General features: G+C 44.3%; 4 protein-coding genes across 8 annotated transcripts in view; 1 reads left to right on the top strand and 3 right to left on the bottom strand.

Moving 5' to 3' along the window:
• Window positions 1–4,829: 4,829 nt before the first annotated feature.
• Window positions 4,830–9,275, bottom strand: ube2v2 (ubiquitin-conjugating enzyme E2 variant 2). Its single transcript, XM_056420742.1, has 4 exons — window positions 9,197–9,275; window positions 5,954–6,102; window positions 5,724–5,849; window positions 4,830–5,625 (listed from the first exon to the last, which is right to left on the bottom strand). Exons 1-4 carry the CDS (start codon window positions 9,210–9,212, stop codon window positions 5,479–5,481), a joined length of 438 nt encoding a protein of 145 aa, XP_056276717.1. The 5' UTR covers window positions 9,213–9,275; the 3' UTR covers window positions 4,830–5,478.
• A 1,158-nt stretch (window positions 9,276–10,433) lies between these two features.
• mcm4 (minichromosome maintenance complex component 4) lies at window positions 10,434–18,845 on the bottom strand. Its single transcript, XM_056420918.1, has 17 exons — window positions 18,708–18,845; window positions 17,817–17,894; window positions 17,548–17,706; window positions 17,265–17,428; window positions 17,066–17,170; window positions 16,874–16,969; window positions 15,811–15,906; window positions 15,399–15,537; window positions 15,019–15,239; window positions 14,779–14,899; window positions 14,401–14,657; window positions 13,333–13,698; window positions 13,124–13,251; window positions 12,241–12,448; window positions 11,894–12,122; window positions 11,581–11,714; window positions 10,434–10,928 (listed from the first exon to the last, which is right to left on the bottom strand). Exons 2-17 carry the CDS (start codon window positions 17,878–17,880, stop codon window positions 10,833–10,835), a joined length of 2,583 nt encoding a protein of 860 aa, XP_056276893.1. The 5' UTR covers window positions 17,881–17,894; window positions 18,708–18,845; the 3' UTR covers window positions 10,434–10,832.
• A 2,986-nt stretch (window positions 18,846–21,831) lies between these two features.
• Window positions 21,832–23,288, top strand: cebpd (CCAAT enhancer binding protein delta). Its single transcript, XM_056420384.1, has one exon. The coding sequence runs from the start codon at window positions 22,013–22,015 to the stop codon at window positions 22,919–22,921; it is 909 nt and encodes a 302-aa protein (XP_056276359.1). The 5' UTR covers window positions 21,832–22,012; the 3' UTR covers window positions 22,922–23,288.
• An 81-nt stretch (window positions 23,289–23,369) lies between these two features.
• spidr (scaffold protein involved in DNA repair) overlaps window positions 23,370–25,689 on the bottom strand; it is a 30,408-nt gene continuing 28,088 nt past the window's right edge. For 3 of the 5 annotated variants that reach the window (XM_056420379.1, XM_056420382.1, XM_056420383.1), the window contains 5 exons: window positions 25,422–25,515; window positions 25,226–25,337; window positions 24,456–24,512; window positions 23,751–23,882; window positions 23,370–23,577 (listed from right to left, as the gene is read on the bottom strand). In XM_056420379.1, coding sequence (XP_056276354.1) covers window positions 23,536–23,577; window positions 23,751–23,882; window positions 24,456–24,512; window positions 25,226–25,337; window positions 25,422–25,515 — 437 coding nt within the window. In that variant the 3' untranslated portion in view covers window positions 23,370–23,535. The remainder of the gene's footprint in view (window positions 23,578–23,750; window positions 23,883–24,455; window positions 24,513–25,225; window positions 25,338–25,421; window positions 25,516–25,689) is intronic. The other 2 variants (XM_056420380.1, XM_056420381.1) reach the window with 2 other exon arrangements.

Genomic DNA, 25,689 nt, shown 5'->3' with positions numbered 1-25,689 from the left:
CTCCTCTGGCGTCCGCCGACCGCGAACGGCAGCGTTGCTCAATATTAATAATTGTATGAGCGATGGCACCGCTCAAAGAGAGGGATTAGCGCTCATACTGCTGAACGAGAAGTCACCGCTTTGGCTGGGACGCATGTGGGATTTGACTTTTCCTTTTAAACACAGCGAATGAGGGGAAGCCAAACAAAATCTTTTTCATTTAAGAGCAATTAAGTGGATCCCAGAATCACTGGCTCCAGCACGCCGCCGCCGCCGACTTCTCTTTTGTGTGTGTGTGTGCGTTTTCTCTCTCTTTTTTTCTTCTACTCTCGGTTTTATTACCCATTTCCTCTCCCTTGCGCCAGCAAAAGGAATGCTCCTCACTTTTTCTCTCACAAAGCCACATTTCCAAACGCCAGAATCACACAGGGACCACCATGATTAAGTGCAAGCCAGTGCTTCCCTAAACATGTGAGACATTATGGACACCCCCCCCCCCCTCACCTCCTCCTCTCCTCCCCCTCAAAACACTGCAGAAGTGTTATGTTCCAACATTTATGTGAAGTAATTAAAAACATCCACCAGTAATTTAATAGTTCTCACCGAGCAGAGACATGAAGTCTACACAGTTTTTTCCCTCTGTATAAATAACCTGGAATGCAGCGAGTACACAGACCATTTGCTCCTTGCTTTTTTTTTTTGGGGGGGGGGGGGTTGCTTTTTCTCCCTCTTCCTGCTTTCTTTCTTTTTTTTGCACACATTTTTGTGTAAGAAGCCCTGTTCTGTGTCGCTTTGACCCCGAGCGAAGGCCGAGCGGTTACAGGCGACGCACGCGCTGACTTTTTGAAAAGCGCGATCCGTACGTCAGAAACCGCTGACAGCAGAGTGGAATCAAAGTGTTCCTATAACATGACCCCCCCCCACACACACACACACACACCCCTCCTAAAGTTAACATCACTGAGCATAAAAAATGACCTCAAGTGCTCGATGTGGATGGTTCTGTGAAGTGCATGTCAATAGCCCACCATGTGGTTCCAATCTCTCTTCTCACAACGAGAGGAGGAGGCCATTCATTTATCTCACTGTAAATACAGCACTAAAACGCACCGTTAAGACCCCCCCCCCCCCACACACACACACACACACACACAAACAACTGTCCATGTGGGTAATTATATTAGGCAAACAGTGTATTGTTACTGATTCTCTTCTGTGTAAAGACATGAATCAAATACTCGCGTTGCACACCATTTTTATTCTGTGAAATATTCAGATGTTTAAATATTGAGCGGAGACCAGACGGACCGGAGTGAGTTGATCTGGGGAGGCGGTGAGAAGGTGAACAACATAACTCAGGATTTTGGCGACGAAAATCATATTTCATTAGACTTGTGGCCAATTTTACTGCTTTGACTTCTCTACTTGTTTGTGATTTAAGGGAAAAGGGAAAAGACACACAAGGCTGCACTCATCACCATTGTTATATTAATATATATATATATATACTAGATGAGGGTTTATGCCCCATATAGATGGATAGATATATATATATATAGATAAATAGTTATATAGATATATAGATAGATATATAGATAGATAGATAAAAAGATAGATGATAGATAGATGGATAGATATATAGATAGATAGATAATTATATCGATAGATAGTTATATAGATAGTTATAGAGATAGATATATAGATAGATGGATAGATAGATAGATAGATAGTTATATAGATAGATAGATGGAAAGATAGCATGTTTAAAATCTATACAATTGGTTGCGAACTTTTTTTTAAACAAGCAACGTTAGTTTTGTTGCCTAAAGCTAACCAACGACGTAAACCACGTGGCATTGAGATACGACGTCGGTGTGAAACAATCACAGGAAAAAAAATAACGTTGGTTTTCAGGAACGTCAACATTCAATCAAACGTACTGCGTTAAATTAATGTTTGGGGTGGAAGAAAGACCCATGATTTGCTGACCTGTGTTGCTGACCTGTGTTGTGAAGGTTTAATACCAATACGGGGGCTTTGGTCCTTTAGGTTCTGGACTCTGGGACCTTTGCACACACCAAAAAATAAAATAAGAAATCCCCATCATCCAGACTTGTGATAAGTTGTGGGATGACTGCATGATATTATAAACGCCTCGTCACCTGATCTCCTGCTCTTTGCCATCTTCACTCATTTATCGCGTCGTCCGTTCCTCCTCAACTAAACCTCTCGTCGCATTTGTTTTTTCCTCCGAGTCCACGGCCGCCATCACGAGCTCTCCTCCACCCGGAAGTTACGACGAGGCCTCAGAGAACCGCAACGCGGCGTGAGGCTCCTCAGGAAGACGGACACATTCTCCCCTCAGAGGCCATGAAGAAGACAACGCTTCTTCTTCTTCTTCTTTTACAGTATCAACAGACGCGAGACGCGACCTTTTGACCCCGCGGGGCGAGAGGTGAGCGCGGTGGGAGCGCCGGCCTGGTTCCAGCAGACGGCAGACGAGAGACGTGCGTCCTCCTCCGGCGCATTCCTTCCCATCTTAGATCACCGAACCGCTTCTCCGCCTTCATCCCCTTCCAACCCCGAGCAATACGACTCTTTTTATCATCGCCCGGGTGGCAGCTTTATAAAGAAACCCAAAATAACCCGAGCGGTACGAGTGCCTCGTGGCTGCAGCTCGTGCTTTTGTGCAGGTGCGCGTTTGAAATTCAGATCGAGTCGGACGGGGCTGGAGTTTAAAAAGCCAAGAAAGGATTTCCTATACTTCCATTTAAATGAAGTCACCACGAGAGAGAGAGAAAAGGTCGAGAGAAGTCTTGCTCTGGAAATACAGATGGAGAATAAAAAGGAATAAGCCCGTGTAACCTGGGGCTGTTTCTTTCATATATTTGGGGGTGTGAACTGGCTGCAACACAAGCCACTTCGGATTTCACATTCATGACTTCTGAGAGGAGGGGGGGGGGCAACAACAAGCAGGAGCGCATAGCTGATGGAAGTTAGGCCCCTGTGCACTGTCACATCCATGAAAGTCAAATCTCTTCTTGCTCAGACTGAGGAAGAGTGAGGTCATCCTCCTCCTCCGCAGCAGCAGCAGGCGCCGGCTCATCTCACGCCCACGCACGTGCACACGCATCGGAATAAGAACTCTTACCTATCGCACGGAGAGATTTTTCAAACGCCTGTCTTAGTCATCTGACGATGTGCGTGGTCACAATGGCCCCCAGGAGGACACGCGGGGACACCGACTCAGAGGCTTTGGGACCGGGGGCCTGGATGCTGCTCCCTGCAGCACACTGAGAAACACACGTCACTGTTTAGAAATAATGACAGCGTGCACGAATGAAGCCTGGGAGCATCACTGTGGCCCTCGTGTCCTCTAAAAACAGACCCCCCCCCCCCCCCCCCATTAAGGACATGCGTGAGTGTAGGGCGCCCTCTAGCGGACAGAGCTGGGAGCTCATGAGGGAGTCAAGCGTACCCTATGCAAATGTGGGCTTGAAAATAAAAATAGTTAATTTTTTTTAATGCAAATGCTGCATAAATTCACAATCAGAGCATGTGTTTTTCTCTATCCGTTTATGAATGCAATATTAATATGCATTTTCACAATAAAACTCTTAATAAGACCGAGGGTGGAAAATGGACGCCGAGCTCTCGTCACGCGGCGCTGACACTAGAGTCGACAGACGGGGTGCTCATGTCCTGTCCCCGCCCCCCCGGGACGAGCTGGTGGCTGCAGCCGGGAGGGAGGTGATATATGACCGCGGAGTCACCCGGGTCGAATACGGAAGCCGCCGCAGTTCATCATGTTTATGCGTCTCACGCAGCGCGCCGCCTCCAGGCCTCGAGCACGCGCTTGACGCTCGCATACAAATAAATTAAAAAAAGGGGCGCAGCGGCTGTCAAGAATTCAACAACCATTCATTCAATAAAAGGGATTCAAAAGAGAAAAAATAAATAAATGTCAGTCGAACGACTTGGCTGATGCACGTCTGTGTTCTGCGACGGGACCATCAAATATGAATCCTTCCTAAATAAGGTCTGTGGCCGTGGATAAAGAGATGTAAATAACACAGAAATGCCCTAAAAGACACCATTAGCCCTCCCCCACAGACCAGCCCCTCTCCCGGGCCATTACTGCAACAAACAACGGGCTCCGGCTCAATTCTTCCTGGTAAATAGGGTTTAGCATTTCCAATTCAAAGACGCTTCACCAACTTAATGTTTGGCAATGCACAATAACTCTAAAGAGATACACAAACTGAGCGTGAATATTGCAGCACCTGCAGTGAATCCCCTTCAAATTCCCATTTGCTTAATTAAACTTTGTGAATAATTAAACCGCCGCGAAGCCAAAAGGTCACAGAGGGAACAGGGCCCTCGCGTCTCACTGGGCATCGACTGTGACAAGTTGGGATGGACTATCAATCATAAAGAAACTGGGTCCTCCATTTTGTGAATATCTCATCACATGAGAACTGTAAATGACATTTTGATTCTTATATTTTTGTCTACAAATGACAAATCACATCTGTGCAGTGGCATCACCCAGCTGGGTGTTACACTCCATGACAGCATCATAACGGGGCAGCTGAGGCCCTCTGCTGGTCCAACTGGTTACCACACTATGTAGTGTTATTTGTACAGGGTTTTTTAAAATATATGTTTCATATTTCTATTATTATTATGGTTACTATTATTATAGTGTGTTTGTTTTGTACCTCTGTTGACTCGGAGAACCCTGCAAAAATAATTCCGATGTGTCTGGACTGCTGGTCTAGGCACAGATGGCAAATAAAAAACCTTGAACCTTGGTGAATGCTGGGAGTCAAATAAACGTCACGCTTGCATCGATTTTTTTTTTTTTTGCAGTGATTTTAATTTCAGAAAATTACAAGTCGCCATTTTCACTGGAAGTTAAATGCAAGGGTTTCAGAGCAGAACAGGCTTCAACGTGTCAGAGCTGCAGAACAGAAACATGATACAGAAATATATATATATGTATACATATATATTTCTTACCGTGTGACATTATTCTGAGACTACAGCCACAGTTAAATATTAAGCAATCGGGTATTTTTAATGACGTTGACGAACAAACTGAAGTGTGGCTTCTCTTGGACTATTGGTTACAGAACATGCCTTCGTACACACATCTTTCCTCCAGCGATCGGTCATCTGAGCGTAAACACCAGTGGGACTCTGGTCATCCTCTGCGTAGCGGCATGCTTCCCTCTTCAAGCCCACTCGAGCAACGGAAAACGGCAAACATTAAAGTCATTGTCAAAGTAAGTTTCTTTTGTTTTTTAAAGGCGGATAACTGGCGGTCTTGAAGTCTTTTAACTATTCGATGCTTAACTGCGGGGACATTTTCCTTCTCAATGAGCTACGCGATAAGAAAGTCCAATCTTAGTGATGTGTGAAGTGAGCCTCTTGATGATTTTACACGCTATATGTAAGAGTAAGGTTTAAGACAGAGGGTCAAACAATCCATTGGGCTTAGGAGCTGTAGCTTTGTCCTTCTGGTGGTTGAGGAAGCTTTATATTTTCTTTGGACATCATTAGACGCCTTAACTCTTGAAGAATAATTTTAATGCTATAAGAAGTCTGCCATTTTGCTAAAACTGGTACAATACTTGAATCCACCTGTGAGTCGAGACGAAACAAAAAAAACACCAAATCAGTCGAGAAATCATTTCAGAGTTCAACATGTATGACCGTGTGAGATTTGTGAGGACACTTACCCCCCCGTTGGAGTTATCTATCCCATTCATGCTTATTTTCGTTACAAATTTAACAGTCGGGCACACGTCCGGGTATCTAGATCCACACACCAGTCTCAGACTGTATATTCTGTTCTCATAATTGGTCTGGGAGACAGAAAGAAGAACACAATGTAGACGTCAGTAACGGTACCGAGAGGAGTCGAGACGATACCTGCATCGGGGCGAGTCCACGCGCTCGGTCGGCTTACTCTCGACGGTCCGATGATCATGCCGGTCCACCACGTGAGAGTCATGTCGTCGTCATTCTCGAGGCCCCAGCTGACCGTGCCGTCGCCTTCGCCCTTCTGCCCTTCTTCGAGCTCCTCCAACAAGCGGAAATTGCGTGGAACTTTTACTCCTGAAAAGACAAAAATAGAAAGTGTTTAAGTATATGTCTTTCTCTCTCTACTGTTTAACAAATTCCATAAAAAGACCAAAACAAACAACCCGACCAATCAGAGCCATCTGTGTAACCAAGTCCTGGAACAGTGTAGCACATTACTCTGCGCCATAGACCGTCCAATAACTATTACAATTATATCAGTGAGCATAAGAGGACCGTTACCTTGAGGAAACCAAGACATTGGAAAATGTCCTTTTGGAAAACTGTGACTGGTTTTTAAAACAATTTCTTTACGTTTAATCGACCAAAAGATTAATTACTTGACAAAATACTTTGCCGATTATTCAATTTAGTCAATATAACTTAAACGATTCGTTGACTGCTATAATCTGCAACTACTTTGACGATCACTTCAATCTATTATCAAAGAAAAACATCAAATATTCTCTGGTTACTGCTCCTCAGATGCGAGAGCTGACAGATCTTTGAATATAAAATAATAAATATCTTTGCAATTCAGACAAAACTATGTTAAAAATTAAATTGTGACAGATTGATAAATTAAGACAGGCCAGGTTGCCATGTATGTTTTGAAGATGAATGATCCTAATCTGTATTTAAATGGAGAGATTAATCAATGAGGATAAGGATCATAAATTCCATCCCTAATTGTAAACAATTGTTACTCGAGTCTTAAAATGGCTGCGTTGAAAGAGTTTTGTCCCCGTTTCCGATGACAACTGATTCCTCACACATTCCTCTTTCTAATCATGGAAAAGTACCACTTTCAAATGAGTCAAATTGATGGTTGATGCGATAAATGACTCATAGTAAGTGATGTCCTACGCGATGCACACGGTGCACCAGCATTCAGCACATCCTGGTCTACCTGCTGTCAGGGTTCTTACACATTTTGACCAATGGATTTCCAGGACTTTAAACCAAATTTCCACGACCAAACTAAAATCTCGGTATTAACATGAACATTTTTGAAAATTGTGCGTATTGAGAGCGTACGCCGGCTTATATTTTGAGCGTCTTTCTTTAAAAAACGTATTAATTATTTCAAACTCGGCGTAAATAAATTTGTGATAACAAATTTCCATGACTTTTCCCAAATTTTATGATTTAAGTTTTTTCCGTGACTTTTCCAGGCCTGGAAATGACCATTTTAAAATTCCATGACTTTCCAGGTTTTCCATGACCGTACGAACCCTGTTCTGTGTCGTGCATGTAATGTGATACCTTGTTCACAAGATATTCATTTCAGAGATCTGATGCTGCTTCATATAATCTGCAGTCTTAACGGTTGTTTGTAAACACTCGTGAGATTTGGCACACGGGACTTTACTGCAGGTTTTTCATGCCTGTTTCCGGGTAGCATCCAGTCTTTAAATGGTGTTTGAGTTGAAACAACTTTTTATAAAACCATTCGGAAACTAGTCAGTCAAAGATTTCAGATGTTGGCATTTCATCTTCTCATTTAATTGAATTGTTTGGCCTTTAAAACGGTCTGAAAACAGTGACACATGAGACGAAAATGATCAAAAGGCTCAAGATGAAACAGAGACTGTAAGATGAATTGTTTACTGTGATATAAGATAAAGAAAATACCACACATCTTTAGTTTTGATAAGCTGCGAGACTGAAATGTTGCACATTTCAAGCTTTCAAAGGAACTTTAGTGATTATTTAATCAAAAACAAAATAACAAATTGACTTAATTGACTTTTGGTGCAAAAAACACACAATAATTAACTGTATAATGTATTTTACTATATCTCCCGTTCAGTAGATTGTTGTGGTCAATTGATCCAATTCAATTTTTTTACAGTTCAGTAAACAAGAGGGATACATGTTTGGGCTGTCAGGTATATGAGAATTACTGATTGACTAAAAGCATAGGTGTACGTCAAATACGTGATTTAAGTTACTCTAAAATAAATATTCAAAATAAAATTCAAGAACTATAATAGTTGTTTGGATCATAAGATTTAAAGACAAATGGCGCAGATTGAAAATGAATATTTTTAGTTTATTTATGGCATGAAGACGAATGATCAGCGGGTTGTGTCAATTTGCACTTTCGATTATAAAGTTATTCCCGTTTATCCAGTTTATATTTGCATCCCCGTGAAGTCTAGCTAAACTGACCAAGAAAGTACGTTGAAAAGTGTAAAATAAATTAATCGTTTATTCATTATTTTATTTTTCACTCGCTATCTAGAGACTTTATTTTGTAAGTTTGACTGCAGCTTCCTGCGGGGCAAAAAACCAAAGCAGAGGCTCCGACTAATTGCTGAAACGACGTGTGCCAAACAAATATGCTTCGTTGCTTTACTACCCCGCCCAACAATAACACCAAGTTACTTCCTTCATCCATTTCGAGAGTTACACAATCGTAACTTTGTTAAATTACGACAATAACGTCAGCAAGTGATCAAAGAAAGAGCCGAATCGGACCCTTCATTTAAACGTTAACGTGACGTCGTTACAATGTGAGGTGTGTCACAGAGACGGCGTTAAAGAAAAATCGGATGTGTCACTATTAGATTTTAAAAGCGTAATGGATATTCATCTAAACAAATATTGTAACTGGACAATTAACACATAATTGTTTGCAACATTACGTTTATTCCGATTAAATTAGCAACTAGATAGTCTCGCTGCCTCGCGGTCCTGGAATATTCTGGTGCCTTAGGTTAGCTCAGCTAGCACGCACACTGCGATTATTAACCAGTTTTACACCAAATGTAACATTTATAACGCACTTTACAATCAATGCGGGTTTCTTTAAAACGCAGATGGCCGAAAACGGACGCTTATTTTTGACTCCCTGGGCTATTTTAGCCAAATCACAGGGCGAGCTACTCGCTGGTGGGAGCTAGGTTAGCCAACCTCCAGGAGATAGACGGCCCCCGCGCAACGCATTAGCCTCACCCGAGACGGGAGAGACCAACGAATGGCGGTCGAGAGCGATTCTTATCAAGTAAGTTAGCGAGTTGCCACGTTTTGGTGGCCGAGGTTGACAGAGCGGCCGCGGCGGTGGAGGACTGGGGGGGGTGGGGGGGGGGGTCGTCCACACGTTTGAGTTTGGAGGCACACGAACCTGAGGAGGCCGCCATCTTCTTCAGTCCAGAAGCGCACAAGAGCCGTGACGTCACAGCCGTTAAAAACCTGACAGTCGGTGTCGCTGCGCAGCTGCTGTAACGGGGTTTCCGGGTCACTGTTCTTTGACAGTAGGGCGTGAGCGAATCTCGTATTTTATTTCTTTATATCATGAACAGTTAGACACAAAAGGTGTTTATTAAATTAATTTACATTCGCAGTAAGGAAACTGGATGTACAACATATATAACTTGAAGAAAAAACAAACATGTTAGCCGGTAGTTTAGTGCACCACATCACATCAGTTAATAAGTAACAAGAAAGGGTTGTTCAGAAATGCTTTAAAAAGCTAGGGCTGAAGCAAACAATTATTAACAATCCATCAACAAATCAATTAGCCTCCCGATTATCTTCTCATTTAATTGAATTATTTGGCCTTTAAAACGGTCTGAAAACAGTGACACGAGGATTAAACCGAAACTGTAAGATGAATTGTTTACTGTGATATAAGATAATGAAAATACCACACATCTTTAGTTTTGATAAGCTGCGAGACTCCAAAAAAAATACCAAATGTGTTGTAAAATTAATGAATTAGCAGTAAGAATTAAACTAAATTCAGCTGTCCAACTCCTTACCCAACAATACTCGTAAAACTAAATATTATTCATGTTTCTGGAGTTTTGACCTCTTCCAATTCACGCTCATTAAACAGCTGCAAATTAAAAAGCACTTACAGATGAGCCTCATTTGGGGAGTGGGGATAATTTGCTTGGTCACAGATGGGCAGTTGTTGCCGTACAAACAGTGTTTAACATTAATCCAACTTCTGAAGAAGAGAAACTTTCTCCACTTTAATCTCTTAAAAGTTGTGGGTTTGAACCAACAACTATCAAGGCGTTTTAGTGAGGCACTGCAAACCCTCTAGTTTAAGTTAAATATCACTTCAACCCCACTAGGTTGTTCAGTATAAGTGTTCTTGTGCAGAAGCCACAATTTCCAAATATACTAAACAAGTCATCTGAATGCAGAGGAAATTGCTATTATAATTCAATTTCGAAGTGCATTAAAAAATAGCATAATGTTCCTTTTCTATAGCAGGCACAACCTTGTGTTCAATATAATAAACTGTTATATTACAGAGTGCAGATTCATTTGATGTCAACAACTTTTAAAATTGTACTCAGGATAAAATATAACATTTAAAGTTGAAATAAATGAAGAAGAAAGCTTTCAAAGCATTTTCAGTGAGCAACATTTTATTTCCCCTCTCAATAAGCAGTCAACGCAGTCAGGGCATTGTACAAGTTGGAACCAAAGAGCTTTTTACCCAAACATTACTTGAAAAGGTAAACAAATGGAATACAAGAACATTTACATATTAGCTCTATTATTTGCCAGTACTTTTTAAAGTTTCTTTTATCTCTTTCATATCAGAACACAAAAAGTTTGAATGAGTCGCGGTTAATCTGAAAGTCGTCTCTCAACTACAGGATTTATTCAAACATTTAATACAGCCGCAACACAGATGGTGGCTCACGTATACAATATATTTTTACAGCACGACAACAAAACGGTCGACAGGGTTAGGCTTAATTTTAAAAATTAACGACTGTACATAATTGCATGGTTGCGCCTCAGGCGAGGAGCCGAACAGTCTTTCCAGTAACCGTCAAGTAATCCTCGTCGGACAGGGCTCGGAGCGCCTCGTCAAACATCTCCTTCGTGATCGCCTGCAAACAAAAGAGACACGTGTAATGTATTTGTTTTATATTGGAGAAAAAGTCAATAAAAAAAAATTGTCTGACAAAATAGGAAATATATAAATAAAATATATATATATATATAAATAAAATGTATTAAATCCATATCAATATATTAAATCCATACAAATATAAAAATTAAATACAAATAATATATATATACATTTCTTCCACTACACTTATTTAGCGGCCAGAGTTGCTTATTTCTTTGTGGATTACAGGCTCTGCACAGCCACACAGGTGTTTTCAATCACTCTGGCTGATTAGGCCTCCAGGTGGATAACGCAGGTAACGATGTCACACCCGCCGCCACCTTGTGTGTTGAGGTTGGTGGCGTTCATTTGACTTTCCGAGTTGAAAACCATTAGTTGGATAGAGCCATACTGGGAATAACATGCCGTCACCGAACTATAATGATCACAAAAGGAAACGTTCTCCGTTCTCCATTTTTCCCACATCAAAGGATGTTCACAGGTCTCGGGGAAGTCTACGAGACTACAAGGTTGATAATGAAACTCGGGGGGTGCGAGTATACACACACACACACACACACACGAGGAATCTTCTCACAGCACTGACTGTATTATCTATGAAATATATATTTTAAAAAAAAGATATTTACAGTTTCCGACTGTCCTCTGAGGTCGTCAAGCAGCTGGTAGTACTTCATGGCAGGCGCCTTTCCTTTGGCCTGGATCACTTTCTTCAGGGCTTGGGCGACCTCCTCCCTGCGTTTGCGTGCGGTGGCACTCATACCTGGAGTCACAAATGTATACAATCATCAACAACAAAAAGGTTTGTTGGGCTGCAACGAACTATAGTTTTCGTTCTCTGCAGTTTATTTTGGCTTTACGCAGCTGCTCTATAAAACTACTCGTGTACACATTGCCTCCACAGATAGTAACTGTAAAACGAGCGGTCCAGGTTCCCGGTACCTGTCGTGAGAATAGAGATGTCGACGAATCCCGTCCTGGGGTCAGTGGCCGACTGTTTGAGAGCCTCGCGGTGCAGCCGCTTGGCCTCCTCCACGTCGATGGTCTCCACCTTGTCGGAGAAGCGCACCTTGGAGTGGGCCTCGGACAAGCGGATCAGGGCCTCCAGCTGCCGGGGGTAGGCGGACACCATCCCGCGGCCGCTGCCGATCTTCCTCATGTCCACGTAGGCCTGAGGACGCGACGCGCACACGGTCGACGCTTTTTTAAATTCAGAACACTTGAAAACATCCGGACCAATGTTGTTCTGAAAACTGCAAATATTCAAACACGAGGCACACGAAACGGACCTCGATGAGCGCCTGGCCGGCCTCCTCGCTCAGCCGGGGAGTGACGTACGTCCGGGCGTACGCGATGTAGTCCCTCAACATCGCCATGTCGAGGTACTCCTCCTCCATCTGCTCCTCGCTCTTGTAGTACAGCGACACCAGGTGGTGGGCCAGCCTGCGGTCGTACGCCTCGTCCTGAGGATCCAGCATCAGGAAGATCAGGTCGAATCTGAAGGGGGGACGTAAGAAAGCGTTTAGAAACCGGGGCGAGATAAATAAATAAACAATGGAAACATAACATGATGGGTTGGACGACCTGTGTCTGAAATATAAATATAAAAAAACTCCCCCTTTTATTGAGCCGATTGCTTCATCTTAAAAGATTTAAACGATTCAGTCGTTGGCTCAGTTTAAGAATTTATAATAAAAAAAAGACAAATTAGTGATTCCAGTATCTTGACATTCAGGAAATTAAAATAGGAACAATAGAAATAGTAATAATGATAATGTCAGAAAAACAAATAAAAAACGCAACAAAGAGACCAAATAATCCCAAACTAGATGGTCGAATTTTAACAGTTGGGACAGTAGTTTTCTTCCAATATGCGAGTGCTTTATATTTTTGCTGTTATTATAGAAAATGAGGTTTTTTGTGTGTGTGTTTGTGTGTGTTACATTTTGTGTGTGTGTTCAATGGATGAAAACTGTGTGTTGACAATGTCGCTCTGACCCTCAGTTTGTAATACTGAAAAAAAGTCGTCCAGCGACGGACACTTTGGTGCACAGGTGATGAGGCCTCACACTTCCACACCTCTAAATAAACGGCGGTGTGTAAAATCAGCAACTTCATAACCGGCCGATCAACAGACAACCGTTTTGGGTCATCGGGTTGTGACGTCATCACCTGGACAGCAGCGTGTGAGGCAGCTGGATGTTCTCGATCGTCGTCTTTTTGGGGTTCCACTGAGACTCGATGGGGTTAGCGGCGGCCAACACGGAGGTCCGGGCGTTCAGCTGGCAAATAATTCCAGCCTGCAGACAAAAACAAAAAAAAGGTGAGACTTTTCCTTTTGCAGCGCCGTCGTCTGGGTTTACAAGGCGTGGCGTCCGTACCTTGGCGATGGAGAGCGTCTGCTGCTCCATGACCTCGTGCAGCACCGAGCGCGTGCTGTCGCTCATCTTGTCGAACTCGTCGATGCAGCAGATGCCGTTGTCGCTCAGCACCAGCGCGCCGGTCTGCAGCACCAGCTGCCGGGTCTCGGGGTCCTTCATCACGTAGGCGGTGAGGCCCACGGCGCTGGAGCCCTTGCCCGACGTGTACTGGCCCCGCGGCACCAGGTTGAAGACGTACCGCAGCAGCTGGGACTTACTGGTGCCGGGGTCGCCGCACAGCAGGATGTTGAGGTCGGCGCGGAAGTGCCCCCGGCCCGTCTTGCTGAAGTCCTTGCGGGTGCCGCCGAACAGCTGCAGCAGAATGCCCTGGAACCAACAAGAGGGGGGCGGATAAATACCCCAAAGGAATGACAACAAGAGTCCAATCGGGATTATTTAGGAGGACGATACGGAGGCCGTCTGTCGGGAACGCGCGGTTTCGCTGAAGGCCGAAGGACACGTCGACGCTCACTCCTCTAGTTTCATCGTTCCATCGTCTTCTGTCCGACTCGTGGACATTCTCGCGGGAGCGACAGCTTTCGTGTCGACTGCCTCCGACGAACACGCCAGATATCAAAAACATGAAGACGCGAGGTTTGGTTTCTTTCAACCACTCGAGTGCTGCCTCTTCCAGATCAGAAGCTCAGAAGGTTTTAAAACTCATGAAATATGACACAAAGCATTTTTCTGAGACCATTAAAATGTCGCGATTTGACTCAGAGAAGAATCCACGACCTCTGGAACATCGTCATACTCGTGTTAAACCTCCATCTCATGACCTGAAAAACGCACAGCGGTGACTTATATTTGAGACGTGAAATAATTTCCTCCTTTGAGAGCAAAATCCACATCGAGTCGCATGTAGTTTTCAGCCCACTGCTTGGATTTAGTTTAAATTTGCGCTCCTGGCGCCCCGATATTTGGCCGACGTCGAGCGTCACGGTGAAGCCACGCAACCGGAGCGGATCGCCTTATTAACCGTCTCAGATTTCGTGCCGGCTTTTCACTAAAACGCAATAGCCCACGCACCTTCTTGATGTCCTCGTGCTCGTAGATGCTGGGCGCGAGGGCGGCGGCGAGGCGCTCGTAGACGTCGGGCTTGGCCGCCAGCTCCTTCAGCGTCTGGACGCGCTCCTCGGTGAAGAGCTTCTGCTCGGCGTCGTCCAGGCCGTGCAGCCGCTTCTCGTCCGTCTTGCGGAAGTGGATGACGTCGATGTGGGTCTTGTACACCGACTTCACGTTGCTCTGGCGAGGGTTGGCGCGCATGGGGACCGCCCTGAACACACCTGTCGGGGACGAGAAACCGAGAGGTCGGCGCGGTACTTCGTGGAGTCGGGAGGATATCGGTGGCGCTCGGGGAACGCGGGACTCGGCCGGCCCGAGGAGGAGCGCCCGGGGGAACCGCACCGGTGATGTTGATGCGGTCTCCCGGCTGCACCTTGTCGACGAGGTCGTTGTGGGCGTAGACGACCGTCGTGTGAGGCGTCTGACCGGCCGGCATGTCGTCGGGGGACTCTTGAATTTTAATCTAAAGAAATAAATAAAATAAAAACCAAGATCAGTAAACGAACAGATGTCGCCACCTCATTAATTACCACCCGACATATTCCGGGGGATTAGGCGTCGCCGACCCCGCCGAACTCTCACCATCTGCTTGTCTGAGAAGAGCGAGCGGTTGTGGACCAGCGCCAGGCTGTGGGTGGTGTTGCAGTGGCGGCACACGGCCGGCTCGGCGATGCGCCCGCGGTCCACCTCCACGCGGGTGCTGAAGGCGCACACCTGGCACTGGAAGAACGCCTCCTGCATCTCGGGGATGAGCTGCGAGGTGCGGATCACCATGCCGCTGATGGTGATCAGCTGATCGATGTCTGCGGAGGCAACGCAGCTTTAGGCCGGGGGCGCGGGGCGATCGCGGCTCACGGGAATCCCACACTCAATATGGGAGGACAATATGCTCGGCCTGATGGAAGAGCGGCTCCACTTCACAGGGGCGGGATTAATGACGACACACACACACACACACACACCTTCTGGGTTCAGGTTCCTCATGTTTCTGGTTTTCAGGGCGTTGTAGGGGCGGACTTGGATCTGGTACTCTAGGATGGAGTCTGGGAAACGCTCAAAGAAAAGCTCGTTGACTGCCATGTCGAAGGTCGGGATGACTTCCTGCCAAGGGAACAGAATACTCGCTTATTAGCAACCGGCAAGTGCAACTTAAAACTCAAATTTAAAAACTCTTACAAACTGTGGAATAAAAAAACGCTACAATAACCCCATTCGTCCCCCCACGCTGAGGAGTTTGTAGTATATTCATAAAATCTCTCATTTTTGTAATATTAGAAGTATTATTGGCATGATGTACAAAAACAATTTACAGATTAACGAAATAACATTTTTGCGAGTGTCTTTGAGGTGATAATGTGAAATCTAGGACCTCACCTGTGGGTAGCAGATGAGCTGCCTGTAAAGTTCGGCATCAAAGGACTGCACATGCAGACAATTCACATTGAGAACCGGATCCCCGACAACACTGATCTGTGGGGCGCAGAGAGAGAGACAGAGAGAGAGAGAGACAGAGGGAGACAGAGGGAGAGAGAGAGACAGAGACAGAGGGAGACAGAGAGAGAGAGACAGAGAGAGAGAGTGAGAGAGACAGAGGGAGAGAGTGAGAGAGACAGAGAGAGAGAGAGACAGAGATAGAGAAAGACAGAGGGAGAGAGAGAGACAGAGACAGAGAGAGAGAGACAGAGACAGAGGGAGAGAGTGAGAGAGACAGAGAGAGAGAGAGACAGAGATAGAGAAAGACAGAGGGAGAGAGAGAGAGACAGAGAGAGAGAGCGAGAGAGACAGAGAAAGACAGAGGGAGAGAGAGACAGAGAGAGAGAGAGATCAATGTTTAAAGATGGATCCAGATCTGAGAGATCCTGTGATCTTCAGACTTTGCGTAGAGTTCAAAGATTTTCAACTTTGGGTGGAACGCTGCACTCCGTCCAATCACAGTGCAGGAGGGGCGGGACCACGAGCCCACCACGCAATACGGGAGCAAATGTGTCTTATTAGGAGCATGCTGTGGTCCAACGGTGCATGTTATGATACGCTCCAGCCACGAGGACACCGTGAAGTCAGAATAATAACAACGAATCAATTACATTTCAATTCAGTCGATAGTAAATAAACTGAATTGAAATTTGATTGAATCGTTGTTATTATTTTGACTCGACGGCGTCCTCGTGGCAGGCCGATCGTCTCTCCCATGTGCAAAGTTTTCCGCTTTGTGCCGACTTTTCTTTCCCATTTCTTTTTTTTTACACTTCTGCATCAAGGAAAAACACCCAGCGATGCTTCTTAAGCCCTCCCAGCTGGCCGGTTTGAGTCACTTTGCTGGACACAAGCCCCGAGCGAAGGCGAACGCATCATCCAGTTTGATTTAAACCAGAGAATAAAATCGGCCTAAACTACCAAACCACAACGAAACAAACAGTTTTTTGTTTTTTTTTAATACCTCTTCCAGCTTCTGCATGTACAAGGGCTCGTTCAGGTCCAACCCAGCGTTCTCATCTTCAGTGGAGGATGGGTCGATGAACCTCTGCAGGAACCTCTGAAGTAAAACAAAGATGCAAAGCATGCAGACGATTAACCCCTCAGTGCAAAGGATGGGGAACATCTCACGACGGCGGAAACGTAAGTGTCCTACCTGAAACTTCTCCTTGCAGGTCCCAACGTTGACGTCCGTCCCCCAGATCACGAGCCTCTGCCCTGCGTTGGGCTCGCTGCCGACGGCACCGTCAGCATTCGGCTGCTAATAAATAAATAATAATAAAAACAGACTGATTTTAAATTTGTCATCCTTAAAAAAATAGTAGATTAAAATGTTGTGGTCTCCTCCCGCTGACCGGCTCATACTGAAGGTCGACTTGTGGAGCCTTGCTGACTGATCCCAGATCAGGACGCTGTCTGGCTGGGGTGCCACGCACTCCACTGCGAGGGGTCCCTTCAACCCTGGAGCTGGGGGTCCCGTACATCAGAGGGGAGCTCATGTCCACCTCATTGGGCGGGACTGTTGGGAAAGAGGCACTGGGGTTAACTCGACGCCACAACAACCGAGATTAAAACGTCCCCCTGCATTTCCATTGGACGAGGCTGAAATCAGAAATGAAACAAGTTGTTGTTAAGCACCTGAGGGCCGGGGGCTGGAGAACAGAGAGTTGTCCTGAGGCGCCGCTGGACTGAGCATGTCGGTGGGCGGGGAGGTGGGCATCGGCATCAGGTCCCCGGCGGAGGAGTCCAGGCCCCTGCGCCGCTGAGAGAGAGGGGAGGTGGGGCCCTCGCTGCTGGCTGAGGACACACGGGACAAAGACAAAGTTATTAACGCCACACACAGACACACACACACACACACACACAGACACACACTAGAGGGTCTCATCGGATGGAGGGGAACTCACGGGTGGACGGGTTGGTGGTCCTTCCTCGCTTGCGGCCACCGGGAGTCGATGTTGGGGAAGACATTGTTGCTGGATGGTCTGAAAAAATAGATTCAAGTCACATATATTTATTTAATTAGACACACAAACAAAGTATAGATGGATATGCACATGTTGTGCATTTCTATATTGTACCACTTGTATACAACAATACCTTCTAAATAAAATCCTCAAAGTGAGACCAGGAGCATGTTTAATACTTTCTGGTATTTTCACTTGCAAGTCCTCAGTATTCTGTTGCTTTATTTGTCATTATTTTGTAACATTTATTTGCAGATTGGAGGCTTTTCATTGGCTAGTACTGTGATTGAATATTTCATAATCAAGCCACTAATTTAATACATTTGGCTCCACTAGGCCAGATTAACGCTTTACATGCAAAACATGAAATTAACTCGAAATACGATTTAAATCTGCAGTTTAAACTACACACATGTTTAATTAAACAGTTACCTTGTAATAAGTCAACTGTCAAAGGTATACATTGCTTTTCTTCATGTTTATGCAACAATAAATTCAACAATTCTTAAAGAAAATAGCTTAACTGTATTTACATTAGTTTCATACTCAAGCGCAATATGCTTTTTTGTAATGTGTAACGTTATTGGTCAAATTAATTTCACTGCTTTTTTCTTCTTTTTTTTAAGCTTAGGAAAAGTAGACAATAACGTTTCCACCATTGACATGTGGCTGTAGAGGAAACAATGAGCTGGAACTCTTCTCTTCAGCTCATTTAACTCGTAAACTTGAGCTCGCCAGTCGAAGAACAATCAAACTAAAACAAACAGATCGATCCAGTCAACGTTTCCTACATATTTAGAAGGATTACGTCCATCAAATGTCTTTTCTTACCTCTTCTTGTGCGTGTACGTACGAGAGCTGCAGATCTGGCGCGAAACTGCGAGTGACGTAGTTTTCGCGGGGAACTTACGACCAATCACAAGCCAGGATCGTCTTTTTCTTTCCGGTCGATTCCATCAACTCACAGGGGGGTTCCCGGTTTAGTGTCAGTCGTTTCAACTTTAACTACACGCAGTGAAATGTGTTGATTTATTACACAAATCACCTTTAATGAAATTGAAACAATGCGTGATTTTTCTAAATTATATTTTTAAAACGATCTGCGTTTCGTGCGCGTGGCATTATGCTGCTTGAGACGAGGAGCTAATTTGGTTTGGTCCAAAACTCAAATCCTATTTTTCCCCTATATTGAAAAGTGTAAAACGATTCAAACCACATATAAATATATATATATATATATATATATATATATATATATATATATTTATATTTACATAAATCACACACATTTCAAATTAAGGACACATAATAATACATTTAGGGTTTCTCTTAACATTTAGCATATCATTTTAACCAAAACAGAGATTTTAGAAATGCTAGAAAATTTATTGTAAACTGAAATTAAGAGAGACATATTTTGACGAGTAAGTGAATCAAATCCTAGTTTTTTCAATGTCATCATTCTGAAGTATCAACTAAAAATTTATTTTTTCATCATGCATTAAAACTATGCATTTATTTTCGTATTTGTACTCGTCACATTACTTTACCCTGCAAGTGCATTCATCGATCAACAGGTGGCGCAGTTTCCATTTCGAAAGATATTGACAGAGGAAAAGTACAGCCCACTTCCTGAGGGGGAAAACAGAGGAGCAGTTCTCAGAAGTAGCCTACATGTGTCAGCACATGTGTCCCTCAAGGTGGTACGATCCACCAAGCTCAGTCATCACGTCCCCGAAGCGCAATGAGTCACAATGGAAGTATGTTTAATATATAAAAACATGTATGGAAGAATGTATGGAAATATGTACGGATTCAAGTAGGTATATGTATGAAAGCACATATGTAAGTAGCTATGTATATGTATTAAAGCACATATGTAAGTAGGTATGCATACGTATTAAAGCACATATGTAAGTAGGTATGTATATGTATTAAAGCACGTACGTATGTCAGTAAGTATGTATATATATGTATGTGTGTGTATGTATGTGTGTATGTATCCATGTGTGTATGTATGTATGTGTGCATGTATGTGTGTGTATGTGTGTGTATGAATGTGTGTGTGTATGTGTGTGTATGTATGTGTGTATCCATGTGTGTATGTATGTATGTATCCATGTGTGTATGAATCCATGTGTGTATGTATGTGTGTATCCATGTGTGTATCCATGTGTGTATGAATCCATGTGTGTATGTATGTGTGTATCCATGTGTATATGTGTGTGTATGTATGTGTGTATGTATGTGTGTGTATGAATGTGTGTGTATGTGTGTGTGTGTATGTATGTGTGTGAATCCATGTGTGTATGAATCCATGTGTGTATGAATCCATGTGTGTATGTATAGTGAAGTGTAACTTCTTAAATAACATTAATACTACTTGTAATTACAAGGTAAACAAGGGTTATGATAACATAAACATAAATATTACAAGTCATTAAGAACTAATTCTTATTCACTATGTTGTATTCAAAAGCCACGCCTCTTGAATACAGTGAATATCAATGATGTACCTCCAATAAACAGATACTTCTGCTTTCAGTCACACCTGCAAACTGTATTTATTGTTTACCTCAACATATTACCACATGTATTTATAAAGACCTGTAGATAGTGTTCGAACAACAATATACTCGGTTTAGGTTTTCGTATTTGTTTAGGTGTGGTCAGTAAGTAAATTAGAGAACAAATTCAAAATAACTGACCAAACAAGTTGATCCAGAAAATATGTTGCATATCTTTAAATGTACATATTTAAATGCGTTAAAATCTGTGAATTTCCTGGAAGCTGAAAGGTGAAACGTCCTCATGAGTTGTGAGTGTGCGGAGAACCTGAAGAAGAATGTGGTCTTTGGTTTTGGTGTTTTTTCCCCAAACAGCTTCGCATTTATCAAATACTAGTTTGTATATTCAATCCGATGTTGGGACAGACTTTTGGGGAAATTAAACTTGATCCCAGTTCACTCATTAAAAAACATAAGGAACCTCAACAAGGTTATAAAGGAATAAAGTCATATAAAACAAGTATTACTACAATAACTTAAGCTAGGACTGTGCTCTTAACTCTTAATACACATTATTACAGTCACAGGTTGCACATGGTTCGTGTGAGTCTGAGAGCTACCACATGTTGTATTGGAGTGGCGTATTCAAAGTATTTTTGTAAGTATTTTATGTATTTTTAAGTATGTCGCTCAACGTAGGAATTTTCCATGACATGTTTCGGTGTACATTTTACCACTTTTTAAGACCGGAGGTGCAAAGCAGGCACTCAACTATTGTACTTAAGTACATTTGTGAGGTGCTTTACGAGTGTATTTTCATTCTCTGCATGCTTTAGTTTACACTTTACATTTCAGATGGAGATATTGTACTTTTCAGATTTAGTTTTTTACAAACAAAACATGTCTTTAGCATACTATTACCCAGTATATAAAGCAGAAAGGATGAGCTACACTTCAACCAACATTAAATATTGCATATGTGTTAATGCATTAGTAATAATGATTCAGTAAAATACTCTAACCAATTCTGCATTGCGAGTCATTTTAGTTTAAATGATTTAAGTACATCTTTCTAATAATACTTCTACACTTTTACATTGCACTCTAACATTTGGAATATAAGTGATTTTACTACTTTTACTCGATTCAATAAATATTCTGAATACTTCTTCCATCGCAGTTTAAAATCATTTATAGTTGTTAGTCCCTAAACCCCAGAGTCCCTCAGCATGTAAACAACCCGCAGCCATTCATGCTCTCGTAGTAAAGTGGGTGGCACGAGCAACACGCCCCTCTCTCCTCAAATGGGAAGTCAACGGGCACCACGTGACCTCCGTTTTCACTTGACTGGCCGGTGAGAGGGCGGTGCGTGTGACGTCATCGGGTGCAACGATACAAAAACACTGCGCGAAAGTACAGCCGCTTCAGAGAAGTGTCAAGTGCTGCGAGCAGGAGATTACTATTATATATATATATTTTATTTTTTAAACAGGAGAAAAGGCGCGTGCACACAGAGCGAAGCCACTGCGAGGTTTACTGCGCTGTCACATCGGTGGGCCACGTTTTAAACAAAGTTCATAGCGATATATTAATACTTCCTAAACCACGTGGGGCAAGTCACCAGTGTTCATGTGTGACATATACAGCCTGGACTCTCACTGCGTGTCTCCACGATGCAACATGAGTTGGGCGATGGAGCCTGCTAACTTCTACGAGGCTGCCAAGCTGGGCGCCCCGCAGATGGGGATCTGCAAGCCGGGCAGCAGGGGCGGCGACGGCGGCGGCGGCGGCGCGGCGGTGGCGGAGGACGGCGCCATGGTGGAGCTGAGCACCGCCGCCGCCATGTACGACGACGAGAGCGCCATCGACTTCAGCCAGTACATCGAGTCCATGACGGCGGTGCCCAACCTGGAGCTGTGCAACGACGAGCTGTTCCTCGACCTGTTGAACACCGTGAAGCAGGAGAAGCTGGATTTCTACAACATGCAGAGCCCCGCGGTGCTGCCCGCCGACATGCAGCAGCTGTCGGCCGCGTACGCGGCGGCGGAGCGGAAGGCGGACGCGGGGCTGGATAAAGGGGCGTTCTGCGCGCCCATCAAGCAGGAGTCCGACTGGAGCGACAGCGACGCGTCCTCGTCCCTGCCGTCGCAGATCGAGAGCTGCGCGCAGACGTCCGTCAGCCTGCCGACGGGGCAGCCGACGCCCCCCACCACCCCGGAGCCCGGCTCCAGCAGCTCCGGCTCGGCCAGGTCGTCCCCGCGCAAGGCGGGCAGGGAGAAGGGGAAGCGGCTGGACCGGTACAGCGTGGAGTACCGGCAGCGGCGGGAGAGGAACAACATCGCGGTGAGGAAGAGCAGGGATAAAGCCAAGAGGCGCAACGTGGATATGCAGCACAAGCTGCTCGAACTGAGCTCCGACAACGACAAGCTTCACAAAACCATCGAGCAGCTCACCAGAGAGCTCTCCGGGCTCCGAGACTTCTTCAAGCAGATGCCCGGCGCGTCCTTTGCGGGCTCCTCGAGTGCAGCGAGCCGGTGACGGATTCACTCGCCTCCGGACTGAGCTATTAGGAGACATACCTCAACAGACATTTCGATTTTTTTTTTACATTTTACCATCTGTACCAGATGTATTTTTAAGCTTACCATAATGGCACTGGAAAAAAAAATATATACATGATGTTGCTGCCATATTTTGTGGGATTTTTTTCTTCTCTGTATTAAATTATTTTACCACTGCATTTACATGATGTTTATACCTGATATGGTACATGTTATAATTCCAAACTTTGTATAAGAGCCAGAGCATGATCTTTTATATAGTTTGTATATAAATACCAAAAAAAACCTTAAACATTTGTTTATGGAATCTATAATAAAATTGCTGAAAAGGTGCAGAAAACATCCTTGTGTGTGATGTGTGTTTTCTATATGCTGAGGGAGCAGCTGGAGTGAAGAAGAGTGCAGGAGGGAAATGGAATGCAAAGTCAGCAAAAAATGCAACTTTATTGACAGTCAGTAATCTTAAACAGAGGTAGATAAGTAGGGAGGGGTGCTGGGGGGGATTTGAAAGCACTTAAAAATGCGTTTTACAGCCAAAAGTCCCAGTTGATGAACCGCGTGGGCCGCTCTGACAGACGGCATGCCACCGGTCTACCCTTGGGCTGTCAACCCCTGGTCCACAGGATCACATATCTGTAACACAAACAAGACCTTGTCTTCTTGTAGCCCCGTTCACTTCAGCGTCAAGCTGTCAGGGAGGCCTTCAGGGGGGAGGGGGGGGAGGCTGAACTGGCTCAGACTGAGGCCTCTTGTGCAGATCCTTGGAGCCAACTGGAGCCTGAGGATTGATATCATGAGCTCCTCACCCCGACAGACTCAGAGAGGCAGATTTCTTCCAGGCCAATCCAGAGGGCCGGTTTCCTGGAGACGACTCGGACGTAAACGGCGAGGGGGCCCACTTCTTTTCCCAGGACATTCTCCACATCGTAACCTGGGAACTAAAACACACCATTTACTTATCGGTTTTAACCCCCCCCCCCCCCCTACACACACCAACTTTCTTAACCATAGTTCTTAAATCCACTGAAGTTGCAATAATATTTGAGTGCACGTAAGGCGCCGACCTTTTCACCCACCCACCCACATCGGTCAGCAGCATTTTTTGTCGATCTAAGAATTAATTCTGCACTCGCAGGTTCCCCTGGTCGACATCATTAACGCCTACAATGAAAACAACACGAGTAGTCATGTCGGAAAAGTTATTATTACAATATATCTCGAACGTAAAAAATACTGCATGCAAACTTAAAACAAAAAAAAACAAAAGCAAGAAAAGAAGGTGGGTGGGAGATTCCGCCTCTTGGCAGCGGAGTCTGTTAAACGGTTTAAGTGACGATGACTCAGACGTTTATTTTGCGTCCAGAACAGAACACGCTTAATCACCTCGACATGAACAGATGACAGTGCTTTCGGGACATATTGACACGAGATCAATGCAGCGAGCGCTTCGGCCCAGAGTTACGCAACACGCTTGTAAAAAAAAGAAAGAAAGAAAAAAAAGCGAAGCCCACCTCGTGACCCTCCAGCGCCGCGGTGTTCAGGACCGACGTGATCGTCTTCGGCTGCAGCTGTCGGCACAAAATCAAACGGTTTCGCGGCGCTCGATGTCTTTTTAATTGTCGGCTCGATGTCGTAAACGACAAACAAAAGCCGGTCGGGAGCAGCGCTCATCGATGGCCGATGAGAGCGCTGCTCCTCTTTATCAGTTTGGCTCACTTCCTGATAACAAAGTCATTTTATACGACAACAACAGCGCTGTCGTGCAGATGCGGTCAAAGATTATAGTTGTGTAGCCTTTTTATTATTTTATTTTTTTAAACATGCAGGAATCTTAAATTGAACTTTCATTGTTCAAATCGCAAATCAAAACCCACCTGTTCAAAACGGCTTTTAACGTGTGACTGTGTGCTCTCCACGTTCTTATTTGCCTTTATCGTTTGTTTTTATTGTAATTTTAGTTATTTTTATTGCATAGCTTTTAGGATATTTTAACTGTGTTGTGAAGCGTCTTTGAGTATTTTGAAAAGCGCTATAGAAATGTAATGTATTATGATTATTACCTCACAGGGAGGATTAAAAGCATCTTGCTCAAGGACACTTCATATTAACAATCATGGCGTCAAGCTTCTCATCCTACATTTGTATATTCCCCCCAAAAAACGACTCCTTTAAAGGATTTGTGAGCTACGCTGTGTAAAACAATACTCGATCGGCCCTGAAGCGTTTTGATTTCTGATACCGTGGACATTCACATACACACTTAAACACACTGTTGCCTCACCTTGACCTTTAAAGTGCAATTACTTAACGACGAACTCAGGAACACTTCCAGCTGAATCCTCGTGTCCGGTTTGTCCACCGACGACTTGCAAGAAACGCAGCGGAGCTTCCGACTGCGGACGAAAAAAAATAAAAGAATCTCGTGATCCTGCCGTGACATTTGATTCGGAGACTCCGGATTCAACTTGAGAACTCACCGTGGGTCAGGCGACGTCTCCAAGTCGTCACTTCCACAGCGGTTGCAGGCCGGCCAGGAGAAAGCAGCGGCCTCATCCACGCCGACGATCACCCCTGCAGGCAATTAAAGGGTTACGTAAGAAACAAAAAAAAAGCTTGTAAAAACCTCAGTGAACCTTTCAACTTGAGTTTACTCGCTTATCTTCTTATCGATGTTATTCGCATTTTAAAAGTTTTTCTCAGAGAAGAAAACCGATAAATGATCTACACGAGTTTCTAAATTGTGTG

Source organism: Pseudoliparis swirei, chromosome 8 (genome assembly GCF_029220125.1).
Source record: "Pseudoliparis swirei isolate HS2019 ecotype Mariana Trench chromosome 8, NWPU_hadal_v1, whole genome shotgun sequence".
Taxonomy (NCBI): Eukaryota; Metazoa; Chordata; class Actinopteri; order Perciformes; family Liparidae; genus Pseudoliparis; species Pseudoliparis swirei.
This window is presented reverse-complemented; position numbering and strand designations above follow the sequence as displayed.

Excerpts from the sequence above, each read along its gene's own strand:
- ube2v2 (XM_056420742.1), bottom strand. Across the intron at positions 5,850-5,953 it reads TGATCATCGGACCGTCGAGA|ACCAATTATGAGAACAGAAT; the intron begins GTAAGCCGACCG and ends TCTGTCTCCCAG. Across the intron at positions 5,626-5,723 it reads TAGATAACTCCAACGGGGGG|GTGGATTCAAGTATTGTACC; the intron begins GTAAGTGTCCTC and ends CTCGACTCACAG.
- mcm4 (XM_056420918.1), bottom strand. The coding sequence starts at position 17,880 with ATGTCTTCCCCAACATCGACTCCCGGTGGCCGCAAGCGAGGAAGGACC. Across the intron at positions 13,252-13,332 it reads AGACGCTCTCCATCGCCAAG|GCTGGAATTATTTGCCAGCT; the intron begins GTACGGACGCCA and ends TTTTGTCTGCAG. Across the intron at positions 12,449-13,123 it reads CCTCACACGCTGCTGTCCAG|ATTCGACCTGATCTTCCTGA; the intron begins GTGATGACGTCA and ends TCCCCCCTTCAG.
- cebpd (XM_056420384.1), top strand. The coding sequence starts at position 22,013 with ATGTGTGACATATACAGCCTGGACTCTCACTGCGTGTCTCCACGATGC.